This window comes from Phalangium opilio, unplaced genomic scaffold, assembly GCF_054372755.1.
Source record: "Phalangium opilio isolate 3A_F unplaced genomic scaffold, DU_Popi_V2 ptg000088l_1, whole genome shotgun sequence".
Lineage (NCBI taxonomy): Eukaryota > Metazoa > Arthropoda > Arachnida > Opiliones > Phalangiidae > Phalangium > Phalangium opilio.
In genome coordinates, this window is record NW_028324193.1 from 1,859,733 (window position 1) to 1,872,487 (window position 12,755).

General features: G+C 34.5%; 2 protein-coding genes and 1 long non-coding RNA gene across 3 annotated transcripts; 2 read left to right on the top strand and 1 right to left on the bottom strand.

The window, feature by feature from the left end:
• The first annotated feature begins 3,637 nt into the window (after nucleotides 1–3,637).
• On the top strand, nucleotides 3,638–5,179 carry LOC149649019 (uncharacterized). Its single transcript, XM_089849373.1, has 5 exons — nucleotides 3,638–3,738; nucleotides 4,525–4,605; nucleotides 4,669–4,750; nucleotides 4,840–4,895; nucleotides 5,103–5,179. Exons 1-5 carry the CDS (start codon nucleotides 3,729–3,731, stop codon nucleotides 5,177–5,179), a joined length of 306 nt encoding a protein of 101 aa, XP_089705499.1. The 5' UTR covers nucleotides 3,638–3,728.
• On the top strand, nucleotides 3,800–4,314 carry LOC149649020 (uncharacterized). Its single transcript, XR_016371654.1, has 3 exons — nucleotides 3,800–3,882; nucleotides 4,090–4,171; nucleotides 4,261–4,314. It is a non-coding gene; the product is annotated as an uncharacterized LOC149649020 (long non-coding RNA).
• A 2,217-nt stretch (nucleotides 5,180–7,396) lies between the features above and the next one.
• On the bottom strand, nucleotides 7,397–10,041 carry LOC149649021 (uncharacterized). The gene is made up of 3 exons (XM_089849374.1): nucleotides 9,776–10,041; nucleotides 8,866–9,700; nucleotides 7,397–8,769 (listed from the first exon to the last, which is right to left on the bottom strand). Exons 2-3 carry the CDS (start codon nucleotides 9,428–9,430, stop codon nucleotides 7,397–7,399), a joined length of 1,938 nt encoding a protein of 645 aa, XP_089705500.1. The 5' UTR covers nucleotides 9,431–9,700; nucleotides 9,776–10,041.
• Between the last annotated feature and the right edge of the window lie 2,714 nt (nucleotides 10,042–12,755).

Consider the following 12,755-nt stretch of genomic DNA (forward strand, 5'->3'; position numbering starts at 1 on the left):
TTTTTTTTGTTATTGTCAAGGCTTATCAACTACGTAAATATCCTCCTTTTCCCTTAATGTTACTAAATTTTGTACACGTTTTTGTTACCTCAAAATATTGGTCCTATTCCAAATTATTGTTAATTAGCTCGTTTATCGTCAAATACAAGAAAGGTTAGGTTCGAACGCGAATAAGTATCCCAGTTCCCGGGCTAACGCGGAAATCCTTCCAAGAAATGATATTTATTTTAAAAAACTGTATTTAAAACGCGCGAGTAAACGTAACGTTTTTCCGTTCAGTCAACCTAGATTAATTTAAATTTTTTATTAATAGTTTTCCTGGACTATTAAAATTGTTAAGCACGCGCGCAATATTTTCCAACGGTCGCGGCGCCATAGCCGCGGTTCATAGGTCAAATCCAAACAGCATGTACATCGCGAAAGTTACGTTCCGAATCCGAGCTTAGTAAGTAGTTACCGCCAAAGGCCTAACCCTACTCTTAAACTTTAATCTAAACTTTTTTATAGTATTTAATTAGTCAATCAATTTTCCTATCAGAGGGAAGCCCGGTATAACGATTTAGTCGTTTTGGTACGATCGTAATTCAGTTATTTTCAATCTCTAAAAACACTTTTAATTTTTTTGTTATTAATTTAATAATTCAATTCAGATTACGAAATAAAAACGGGAAAAGTCATAGTGATCGAGCAACGGAGCACCTTCGTTAATATTACGAATTCGTAACCCGCAAGAAGAACAAGGTAGCGAGGCGTTGTTGGACGCGACGTCAAAAACTGAACCTACATAGTAAAAATTGCAATATTACTCGCAGCAAAAGCGTTGGCTAGGTTTGGTTTGGTTCGGTTTTCTCGTTGCGGATCAGTTTGCCATATTTTACCCTACACCGGTCTTTAACGTTACTCTTTCGCAGCTAGAAACCCGTTGACAGAATGGAAGCCTCTCGCTGCAAAGAGTTTGGCATGGTTCCCTTGATCGACGGCATTCTTATTATCAGTAACACCTGGTCCGTTTTATTGCCATCCAAGAATGTGGTCATGCACTTGAAATTATCGTTCGAAAGATTTAAAACGTCGAAATTCGTAAAAGGTAGCCGAATTTTAGCTTCCCAAAAAAACGTTTGGAGCGCTCGACTTTTCGAGGCGGCGGACTTCATTTGCTACTTGTGCTTCTACGGGCGAGAGGCAGAAGATTTTATTAATTTCCAATTCCTAAGAACTTTAGTTATGGAGTGTTTAGACTCTTCTCTAGGAAAATGTCTCCATACAGGGACTTTCGCTCGCAAGAATCAGAGCCGCGAAAACGCGGATTACCCTACAAGTGGTCTTTTAGTCATCTCTTTATCGGACTTCCACCGGTTAGGAGACGTATTTTCTCGAATTCTAAGCCGACGTTTATCTCAGGGTGGTTTAGTTTCTCGTTTTGTTTCGTGTCTATGTGCGCGGGACAGTCACAGAATATTTAATATTTTCTAACTAATAATTTAGCGGATAACGAAGGTTTGGTCTTGGAAAGTTTGGTGCACTACGCTTTCGACTACAGCGCCCCTGGAGAAACGTTACTTTGGAGTTTATAAGGACTTAGAAAAGCGTTAGGTAGTTATCCCGCTATGTCTTTCGCCACTGGGGCTCTGAAAGGATTCGGTAATTATTATTATTATTCGTTTGACGAATCGTTCGACGACAATCATCAAGTTCGCGTAACTATGGCAAAAATGTACATGTTTTTTGCCTAATTTTGGCATTTAAACAAGTCAACCATTTTCGCCAATCCCGAGATTAGTACTTTCTTGATAAATTTCGCGAGCCAATTCATAGGCAACCGAACGCCCGCCAACTTAGCAAAATTAAAGTTAACAGCGCGTAAATTACTGACTTGCAACAGGGTCTTGTGGAATTTGCTTCTTAGTTTAGGCACGAGTTACTCTAACACGGCTCGATTGGAACTCGTCGTTTCTTTGAAATCCAAACTCAATATCGTTAGTTCTTACTCGTGTACCGGAAAATTCTTGCACGAGAATGAAATCGTACGTTTCGCGTTGTACAAATGCCAGATCGCGTTGTTCAAGAATCACGTTAGAAAACGTTACAACATGATTCACATTCATTTGACAAATTGCCTCAACAACATAAAATGAACACCGGAGGAAGCTACGGAAGGGCAACATTTAATACCAAGTTTTACTCTGCGTTAGTATAATTAAGCGGCTATTCGGAATTGGGAAATTAATTTTTTTTTATCTTTTAATTATATTTTTATTTCTAGGTGATTTTATCAACGTTTACGCGGCTGAAGCCATCGTTTGCTTCCTTTTAACGGGAATGTGCTTAGGTTATAGAAATCATTTAGTGGACGAACTTGGCCTAAAATTTGCCAGGTTTCGCAACTACGATCGGGACGAATCAATCTTCTCCCAAGTTTCGCCAACTGTCTCTCAAGACGACGAAAACGTTTTTAGCCGTTTAGTTATACCGCATTCATTCAACGTTCATTACTTCGATCTCGGAAGACTCGTGAAATCTTGCGTCTCCATTAGAGAGCCCGAAAGCTGCCACCTGTAAATAAGTCGCGAGTTGACTTCCGTCCTAGACCAAGCTTAGATTATTATTATTATTATTATTTCGTTAGCGAGTTCTATCAACTCTATTTGAAAGAAAGTTCGAAATGAATTTCGAAGCAGGGCGAACCGCTCGCCATCGCGAGAGCCTTATTGAACCAGAGTGATCAGCGCGTTATCGTTACGGCTACCGAATTCGCCTCGATGCTTCTAGAATGGGCCAAACGCGTAATTTCAACGGGCTCAGGCAACTATGGTGGGCGACAAACTGGGAGGTACTAATTTGCAGGATTTTTTTTTTACAAACTTTTTTTACAAACTTGCAAAACCTTAGAGTAACGTACCCCTCGAAAAGTTTGCAATTTCACACCCTAATTTGCAGGACCTTTTCTATAAACTTGCAGAACTTATTGTTTGCAATTCTAGACCCTAATTTGCAAGACCTTTTAAACAAAATTGCATAACCGACATCTAAAAAGGTAATTAAGTTTGTTATCTTTAATTTTTTTAATTAAAAATGAAACAATGAAAATAAGAGCCTTTAACAACGGAAATTACCGAAATATTTCATCAGAATACATCTTGGATGATTAATTTGAAACTCTTAAATGTTTGCTTTGAGTTTTGTGACTAAAAATTCAGGGTTGACCCTTAACCCATAGTCGTGGTATGCTACTAGAGTTAAATTTAAACTATCGAGACTATATAATTATGGTTTCTTACTGACGAGTTAAATTCAAATAATAAGGGTTAATGGCGTATTTGACACTGTTAAACGTAATGAATTAACATATTTTTATAAGGATTTCTGAGGTGAAGAGCATTCCTACAATATATATTTAAATTAAAGAGTGTAAGGATACTATCATTTGAACTAACTTGCGTGAGTGTATGTTCTGATTAGTTTATGAAATTTATTAAGAATTATTACTTACCATTATTAATTTTTTGTTAGTTTTTTATGCCAAAAACCTCTTGCAGAACCTTGAATATTTTTTGCAAAGTTTTAGAAAAAGCGGTTTTTTTCAAATAAAACGGTACTAATCAGTTCATTAAATTAAATAAGAATTAATTCTAACCATCATTTAATTTTTTGTCAGTTTTTTATGCCGAAAACCTCTTGCAGAACCTTGAATATTTTTTGCAAACTTTTAGAAAAACCGGTTTTTTTACATGAAAACGTTACGGATCAGTTCATTAAATTAAATAAGAATTAATTATAACCATCATTGATTTTTTTGGTAGTTTTTTATGCTGAAAAACTCTTGCAGAACCTTGAATTTTGTTTGCAAACTTTTAGAAAAACCGGTTTTTTTACATGAAAACGGTACTATTCAGTTCATTAAATTAAATAAGAATTAATTCTAACCATCATTTAATTTTTTGGCATTTTTTTTGCCGAAAACCTCTTGCAGAACCTTGAATATTTCTTGCAAACTTTTAGAAAAACCGGTTTTTTTAAAATGAAACGGTACTAATCAGTTCATTAAATTAAATAAGAATTTATTCTAACCATCATTTAATTTTTTGCCAGTTTTTTATGCCGAAAAACTCTTGCAGAAACTTGAATATTTTTTGCAAACTTTTAGAAAAACCGGTTTTTTTCAAATGAAACGGTACTAGTCAGTTCATTAAATTAAATAAGAATTAATTCTAACCATCATTTAATTTTTTGGCCGTTTTTTATGCCGAAAACCTCTTGCAGAACCTTGAATATTTTTTGCAAACTTTTAGAAAAACCGGTTTTTTTACATGAAAATGGGACGGATTAACTCATTAAATTAAATAAGAATTAATTCTAACCATCATTTAATTTTTTGGCAGTTCTTTATGTCGAAAAACTCTTGCAGAATCTTGAATATTTTTTGCAAACTTTTAGAAAAACCGGTTTTTTTACATGAAAACGGTACGGATCAGTTCATTACATTAAATAAGAATTAATTATAACCATCATTGATTTTTTTGGTAGTTTTTATGCCGAAAAACTCTTGCAGAACCTTGAATATTTTTTGCAAACTTTTAGAAAAACCGGTTTTTTTACATGAAAACGGTACTATTCAGTTCATTAAATTAAATAAGAATTAATTCTAACCATCATTTAATTTTTTGGCAGTTTTTTATGCCGAAAACCTCTTGCAGAACCTTGAATATTTTTTGCAAACTTTTAGAAAAACCGGTTTTTTTCAAATGAAACGGTACTAGTCAGTTCATTAAATTAAATAAGAATTAATTCTAACCATCATTTAATTTTTTGGCAGTTCTTTATGCCGAAAAACTCTTGCAGAACCTTGAATATTTTTTGCAAACTTTTAGAAAAACCGGTTTTTTTACATGAAAACGGTACGGATCAGTTCATTACATTAAATAAGAATTAATTATAACCATCATTGATTTTTTTGGTAGTTTTTATGCCGAAAAACTCTTGCAGAACCTTGAATATTTTTTGCAAACTTTTAGAAAAAGCGGTTTTTTTACATGAAAACGGTACGGTTTAACTCATTAAATTAAATAAGAATTAATTCTAACCATCATTTAATTTTTTGGCAGTTTTTTATGCCGAAAACCTCTTGCAGAACCTTGAATATTTTTTCAAACTTTTAGAAAAACCGGTTTTTTTAAAATGAAACGGTACTAATCAGTTCATTAAATTAAATAAGAATTTATTCTAACCATCATTTAATTTTTTGCCAGTTTTTTATGCCGAAAACCTCTTGCAGAACCTTGAATATTTTTTGCAAACTTTTAGAAAAACCGGTTTTTTTCAAATGAAACGGTACGGATCAGTTCATAAAATTAAATAAGAATTATTTTTAACCATTATTTATTTTTTTGCAAATATATTTTTTAAATTTCTTTTTGCAAAAATGTTTTTGCAAATTTTTGGAAAAATATTTTTTTGCAAAAATGTTTTTGCAAATTTTTGGAAAAATATTTTTTTGCAAAAATGTTTTTGCAAATTATTGGAAAAATATTTGTTTGCAAAAATGTTTTTGCAAATTTTTGGCAAAATATTTGTTTGCAAACTTTTGTGATTCTTTGATCTTTTCCGCTTTCCAATTATCAAAATTCCTCGGCATAACCATTATTTTGCGGTATAGGAATTTGCACGTGTCTTTTAAGCCAACGCCAGAGCACCAGACTGTAAAAGAGCGCTAGGCTAGGTAAGGCCACTTTTAGATTTCGCCTAGTTTAATTGGTTCTTCCTTTTCACAAGGTTCAATTTCTGGGTCAATGCAGGGATTGCAGGCCTCTGTTCTTTAAAATATAAAATTTAATCCAATTTTAAATTTCTTTTGTTAATGTTTGAAATTATCCAGCCATGAGTATTTATAAAAATCTTTCACCAGTTACCACTAGTTTGATGGTCACGTTGTACTTTCATATTCCTAGTTTGAGTAAATTTTCCAATTAAAAAATATTATTCCTGGCATTTACCGCAACGGTAATAAGTGACATCTTTGTAGACAGGAAAGTTTTGACAGGCGTCATGGTACCATTTTCGGCAACTGACGCACATGACGTAATGCATTGTTTTATCAAACCCTGGACACACTTCGGCACCACATTTATTCTCTTCCTGTGTATTGTATTTCATTAGCCATGTACTGGTTTCACTTTCGATTTTGACAACGATTATTAATGGCTTCCACTTGCGAAGCTCATATGATGCTGCTTGTGCAGTTGAAATATCCATCTTAGCCTTTTTTCCCCGTTTTTTCTTAGGAAAAGTTTCATTAAAGTTTAATGAGTTCACATAATATGCCCATTTTCTGCCAATCAAAGAGGATGATGCTATTTTACTTGTTTCGCTTTTTAGAAACGAAAAGAAATAATACAAAATGTAGACACCGCAGTCGTTACTGTTTGCCTTTTGCATAGGACAGTCCTTACTACTTTCTAAAGCCCACTCGTCTCGATTAAAACTTAAATTAGCACTGTTGAAGGTTAGTATAACAAAGGTTAAGAGGGTTTTAAAGTGCTTGCGAATGTCTTCGGGGTTCGTGTGCAACCCGTCCAGAACGCAAATTTTCTTTTTTTCAAAATTAATGAGCCCTAAAAACCAGTGTTTTCCATGCCTATTTAAAACATCTAATGGAAATAAAACAGCCAAAACGTCCTTGTTGGCGGCTTCATTTGATTCCAGAAATTTCACGGTGGTCATATATAACATATTAATACCAGTAGTTTTATGAACCAAACCATGCAGTGCTTTATGCTAGTTCACAAATATTCCACTTTCAACAACTAGGACCTTTTGCTCAGCATCATGTGCTTTAACCAAATTTTCCATACAATCGTTTAATAAGAAACTGATAATTGGTTCATTTAGTTTAAGAGACTTTGTTCGTTCATTTAATTCGAAGTATTCATATTCAACAAATTTTTGAACAGTTTCGTAGTCTAAAACCATTTTTGTTTCTGGTGACTCGGTAAATTTTGGAGAAGAGCCGGAAGCCGTGAAATTTGATGAACAGCTTGATATACTTGGTGGTTCGTCAGCTTCTTGAACACCTTACTTTTTAAGCTTGTCAATAAGGTTATCAAGATAGGTGTGTGCTGGTGCAAAGAAACTATCTTTATTTTTTTCTAGCACTGGCATATCCCTAAGTACATAAGTTTCATTTTGTTTTGGAATCTTTGTGTTGGTGTAGCCATAGTATTCCAATTTAGGAACCAAGTCTTCATCATTTTCTGGAAATTCTTCTAATGTTTCCTGTTCAATAATTTTGTTGTGGTTCGATTGAGCATTTTCAAGCTTTTCATTAAGATGCTCAAATGACGGCACAAACATACTCTCTCCTTTTTGTTCTAACATTGGCATATCCGTAATCATGAAAGTTTCATTTTGTGTTGAAATGGTGTTCCATTTCAGGAAGCAAGTCTTCATCATTTTCTGGAAATTCTTGCAATGTTTCCTCTTTCATAGTTTCGGTTTTCTTCAAGTCACATTGATCCAAACACATATGTTGGTTTTTCACCAATGAGAATTGTGAACTTTCATTTTGTAATAGCGTCTCTGATATGTTGACTCGAGTGTCAATTTTATCAAGATAATTTTCTTCCGCTTCTCTTGAATATTGGTGATCTGGCAGTTCACAATCAGTATCAACGTCCATTTCGTCAGGCATAATTAAGTCTTTTTCATCGTGTGTATAAGAAATATCAATTGTTTTGAAACTTTCTACTTCATTACCAATATTTTCCTCCACAAAAGTAGAGTCTGGGGCAGCGCTAAATGAATAATCATAATCTTCCCTCCTTGGCTTTTTTCGGCCACTTGGGATATGTGGTTTTAGCAGATCCATTGAATTTATCGCTAGGGGTCTCACTTCTCCAAGTAGTCGCTTTGCTGCAAATGTATGGAAACAGCCCTTTAATCCGCAAGTACAATAATTTTTTGTTAATTCGACGGCGTGAAAAACGTTATCATAAGGGTTTCTAACAATGTGACACTTGCTTTTTGGTTCATATGTAATTAACTGGTTTTCTATGCAGAAGGACGCTAAAGCGTTATGTCCGATATTTGTTGTTTCGGATGATTTCCGTTTCTTAGTGTCATTTTCAGAATTCAATCCTAATTGGTGAATTACGTCTTTGTTGGTCCAGTGGTTTTTTATGGGCAATATTTGTAAGTCAGGGTTTTGGTTACCCGCCAGTTGTGGGTTCCTCAGATGATGTTTTAAAAAATATGAACCGATATTTGAATATGCTCGGTTAGCCTCTTTCAATTTTGATAATTGATAATTGACAATTGCAACAACAACTTCGTTAACACTTAATTGTTTATTGTCAATAAATGCTTTGAAGTCTGCGTTAAGGCTTTCACTCACGTTATTTGTTGGAACGCAATTTTTGAAAGCTGCAAATCTCTTTGTTACAGCTTTTATGCAGCCTTTGCGCAAAGCTGTTCTAATGTGTTTGTCGGCATATTTTGCAAATTCTTTACACCAAGTTATTTTATATGTTTCATATAATTCATCAAACTCTTCGACTGTCTCGCAATTTATCAAGTCAGTTATGAACTCCGAGTACGCCTTTTTATCATCAGCACTGGCATTCGTCTTAGAAAGCCAATCGTCTATGTTTCTATTTAAATGGTTATGGCAAAAGAGAATATTTTGTCGGCCCATTTTACAACTATTTGAAATAGCTTTTATGATGCCAGCTTCTCTGTCACAAATAATAGGCACATTTTGACCGTATTTATCCAGCTCTAATAAAAGAGCCACGAAATGTATAAAAAAATGGCTGTGTGTAGACATGAATTTTCGATCATGTACCATAGCAAAAACAGGAATTAAAGGATTACCAACTATTTCAGTATTTTTCATGGCTACAAAGGAAACATAAAAATTTCCCACTTCAAAAGTTGTGTCATAAGACATCACTTGTTCCAGGTTTGGATCGTCAGATGACGCTCTTAACAATCGTTTCGAGAGTTTTATTATTTCTGGAATGCTCAAAATTACGTAGAAATTACTGTAACTAATTTTTAAAATGGCATCACTAAATGGTCCATTCGCAAGTTCAATCAAATTGTAATATGGATCATCTGATATTTTCCTTTCTCTTTCTACTCGGTACTTGAAATTTTGAGCCTGTTTTAAGTTCCTTGCTCCAATGTCTTCAACATCTTGGTGAGAAACTTCAACTTCTTCTTTTGCAAATGTTTTAGCTTTGAAGAGTTTTTCGGCTGCATCTAAAGCCTGATCATAGGTTTTCCGTGGATCAGTTCCAACTTCAACTTTTTCTTTTATGTATTTCCTAACCGAAGGCATGGTTGGTGCATACATTCGATCGAATTTATGGGAGTTGCCATGGCAACGTCGTTGAACTAGATTCTCATTGCCCAAATATTGAACAAGAATAGCCATTATTTTCCTGTTTTTATTATTTTTTTAGTGTAAAAACTGTTTTTGAAAACGAAGAGTCCATTTCGAGTTGTTTCCCAGTTCTCAGATAGAAATATTTCCTTATAACTGGCTGATTAGCCTTATTTTTTCCTCCGTTTCTCCAAAATATTCTGTCAGAATTTATTACATTTGATTCTTCATCTATTGGAACACGAAAAGCAAATACATCTCCCCCTTTGGGTTCGACACTTTTCGGAAAGGGAGTAGTGTAAACTAGTCCTTCCTGTTTTCCTTTTAAAATAGAGTTCAATAAAATTTTAACTTCATTATTGCTCAATTTCTTTGAGGTGTTGCTTCGAAAAGCACCTTTTTCAAGACCATTTAATGCAGCCTTATAGTTTGAGTGATGTTTTGATATACCTTCATCTGTTGATGAGGTGGACTCGGTTGTTTCACTCGAGCTTTCGTCAATGAATTGTTCTGGCTTTGATTTCGAGATTGTTTTGTTGATTTTTTTATCTATTCCACCCATGGCTTTTGAGCCATTAAAGGCATCCATTTTTTCAATGGGTCCTTGGCATTTTGAGACTGTGGTCTCAATGTTTAGTGGTGTGGTTACTTTTTGTATACCAACCATGGCTTTTGTGCCATTAGAAGTACCCATTTTTTCAATGGGTCCTTCCATCGTTGAAACCTGATTTGTGAACAATTTCAGGTATGCGTGAGTGATTATTCACAAACACTGAAAATAAAAAACCTACAGTTAGAATGTGAATAAAACAATTAATAATAATATATGATTAAAATGATAGCAATAGCCACGTTAACACGTTTAGCTAAACTTTCGGGTATTCCAATAAACTTTTAGACCTTTAATTAACATGCTAACATAAATAGAGTAACGTAGTGTAAACATTCTTGTAGGATACTTCATTTATTACTGTTTAGGCCTACATGAAAGTTATCAGGTAGAGTCTTACAGAGAGGTTAAAATCAGGTTTTTAAATTTTTAACAAGAATACAATAATTACCAAAACAATTCTTCCTACTGGAAATAGCACTGACCTTGCTTCGGGATTAACCTTAAAAGCAAAATCTAAAGCAAGAAGATAATTAAAGCGAGCTAAAACAAAAGAGAAAAGCAAGTATAAACGTGGAAAGCGTTGCAGAGTCAAACTCCAACAGTTGGCCAGAAAGTAAGTGAAACAACGAAGAAAAACTATTATGGACGCTTAAAGACCATACTAAAAACCAAATATATTTTTAAATAATTTATTTCGTTCACTAAAACTGACACTAATTTATTAGCGAGTTCTTAAAACTAACAAAACTTTCATTACATTAATTTCCAAAAAAAAATGAAAATTTTACTTGTGCATATTCATAAAGTATTTATTAAATAATGTCTTTTGCACAGCCCTGGTTTCTACTTTTACAGTTTACTACTTGTAAACAGTCTTTTTTATCAGGATTAGTAAAAAATAAATTAGGGATAATTGTAGACGCGGTCACTGGTCCCGCGGACTAGTTTAAAAAAATCCTTATTTCTAAGAAAGTTGTAAGGCAAGCTTCTAGGCGGCAAAGTTTGAGGAAATTAGACACATGTTGGCGAGCCTTCCCAGATCAGGGCCCGAAATAAGCACAGGAGACAGGACACTGGACATTGTCCAATAAAATATTAAAATGTAGCATAATTTTTTAAAAACTAAGGGGGTCACTGGACATTTTGACCAACAAATTTTCCGAACTTTTGATAGCATGGCTATAAAGATGTGACACTATTTATGCACACGCCAGTGGACAATGTCCAATAAATTTTCCTGTCAAATAGGGGGTCACTGGAGACATGTCCCATAAGAAATTTTTCTTATTTCCGGCCCGGTCCCAGATAGGTGACGACTGCCCCATGTCCTTCGGAGGTGACTTGACCCCCTGACCCCTTCCGTGACCTAACAAGTAAACTCCTTTTCCTTCCCTGCTTACACATAAACTGAAACCTGATGAATCACATCCTTGCCGCGGACCTATGGACCCAATTTGCATTGAAACTAATAAATAGCTAAGTAAAATTCCCCACCCTCACGGGGCCTCTGTTCCACACTAATAGAATATACTTATTTACAGCTCCACTAACGTCCTTTGGTTTTTAAGCTACTGTTGAACCCCCGTAGATCCATTCTGTTGCGCAGTGCGCATCTTTGAGAACTTTCTCAACTTTCTCTACTTTAAAAGTAGAAACCAGGGCTGTAAAAAAGACATTATTTAATAAATACTTTTTGAATATGCACAAGTAAAATTTTGATTTTTTTTTTATTCCATGTGATAAAAGTTTTATTAATTTTAAGAACTCCCTAATCAATTAGTGTCAGTTTTAGTGAACAAAATAAATTATTTTAAAAAAAATAGTTGTATTTTTAGTATGGTCTCTAAGTGTCTGTAGCTAGTTTTCTTCGTGTTGGTTTTTACTTCCTGGGCAACTGGTGGAGTTTTACTCTACAACGCCTTCAACGTTGATGCTTGGTTTTCTCTTTTGTTCTAGCTCGCTTTAATTATCTTCTTGCTTTAGATTTTGCCGTTAAGGTTAATCCCGAAGCAAGGTCAGTGATATTTCCAGCAGGAATAAATTGTTTTGGTAATTATTGTATTCTTTTTCAAAATTTTAATAACTGATTTTGTGCTAAAGGGGTCCTCCCTGTAAGACTCTACCTCATAACTTTGATGTAGGCCAAAACAGTAATAAATGAAGTATCCTACAAGAATGTTTACACTAGGTTATGATAGCATGTTAATTAAAGGTCTAAAAGTTTATTGGAATACCCGAAACCCTCTGAAATATTTAGTTCATTGTTATAATTTCAACATATAGGCTCTATTAACCTCCCCCCTCACCTTTATTTTTGTTTTCAGTCAAGTTTAAGGTTTTGCCTATATTATTGAAAATTGAGCGAAATAGGGGAATTGTTTTTATATTGAATTAGTACTTCTATATTTAAATATTTTGTATTTTACAAACAGGTTTTCCGCTATTTTATCTACTAAAAGATGGAGGACCAAAACTATGACGGAATGGCGAAGCCAACCGTCTTGAACTTTGAAAATGGGAGTGGTACGGAACAACCGATCACTTATCCCACAAACGTCCAACCCATAGAAAATATGGGTATGGTTCATCAAAATTACGACGTAATCGTCAAGCCAACAGTCGTAAAGACTGGTAATGGGCGTGGTTTGGAACAACCGACCACAGACCCGACGAATGTCCAACCCATAGAAAATATGGGTATGGTTCATCAGAACTACGACGGAATGGTCAAACCAACCGTCCAAAACACTGCAAATGGGCGTG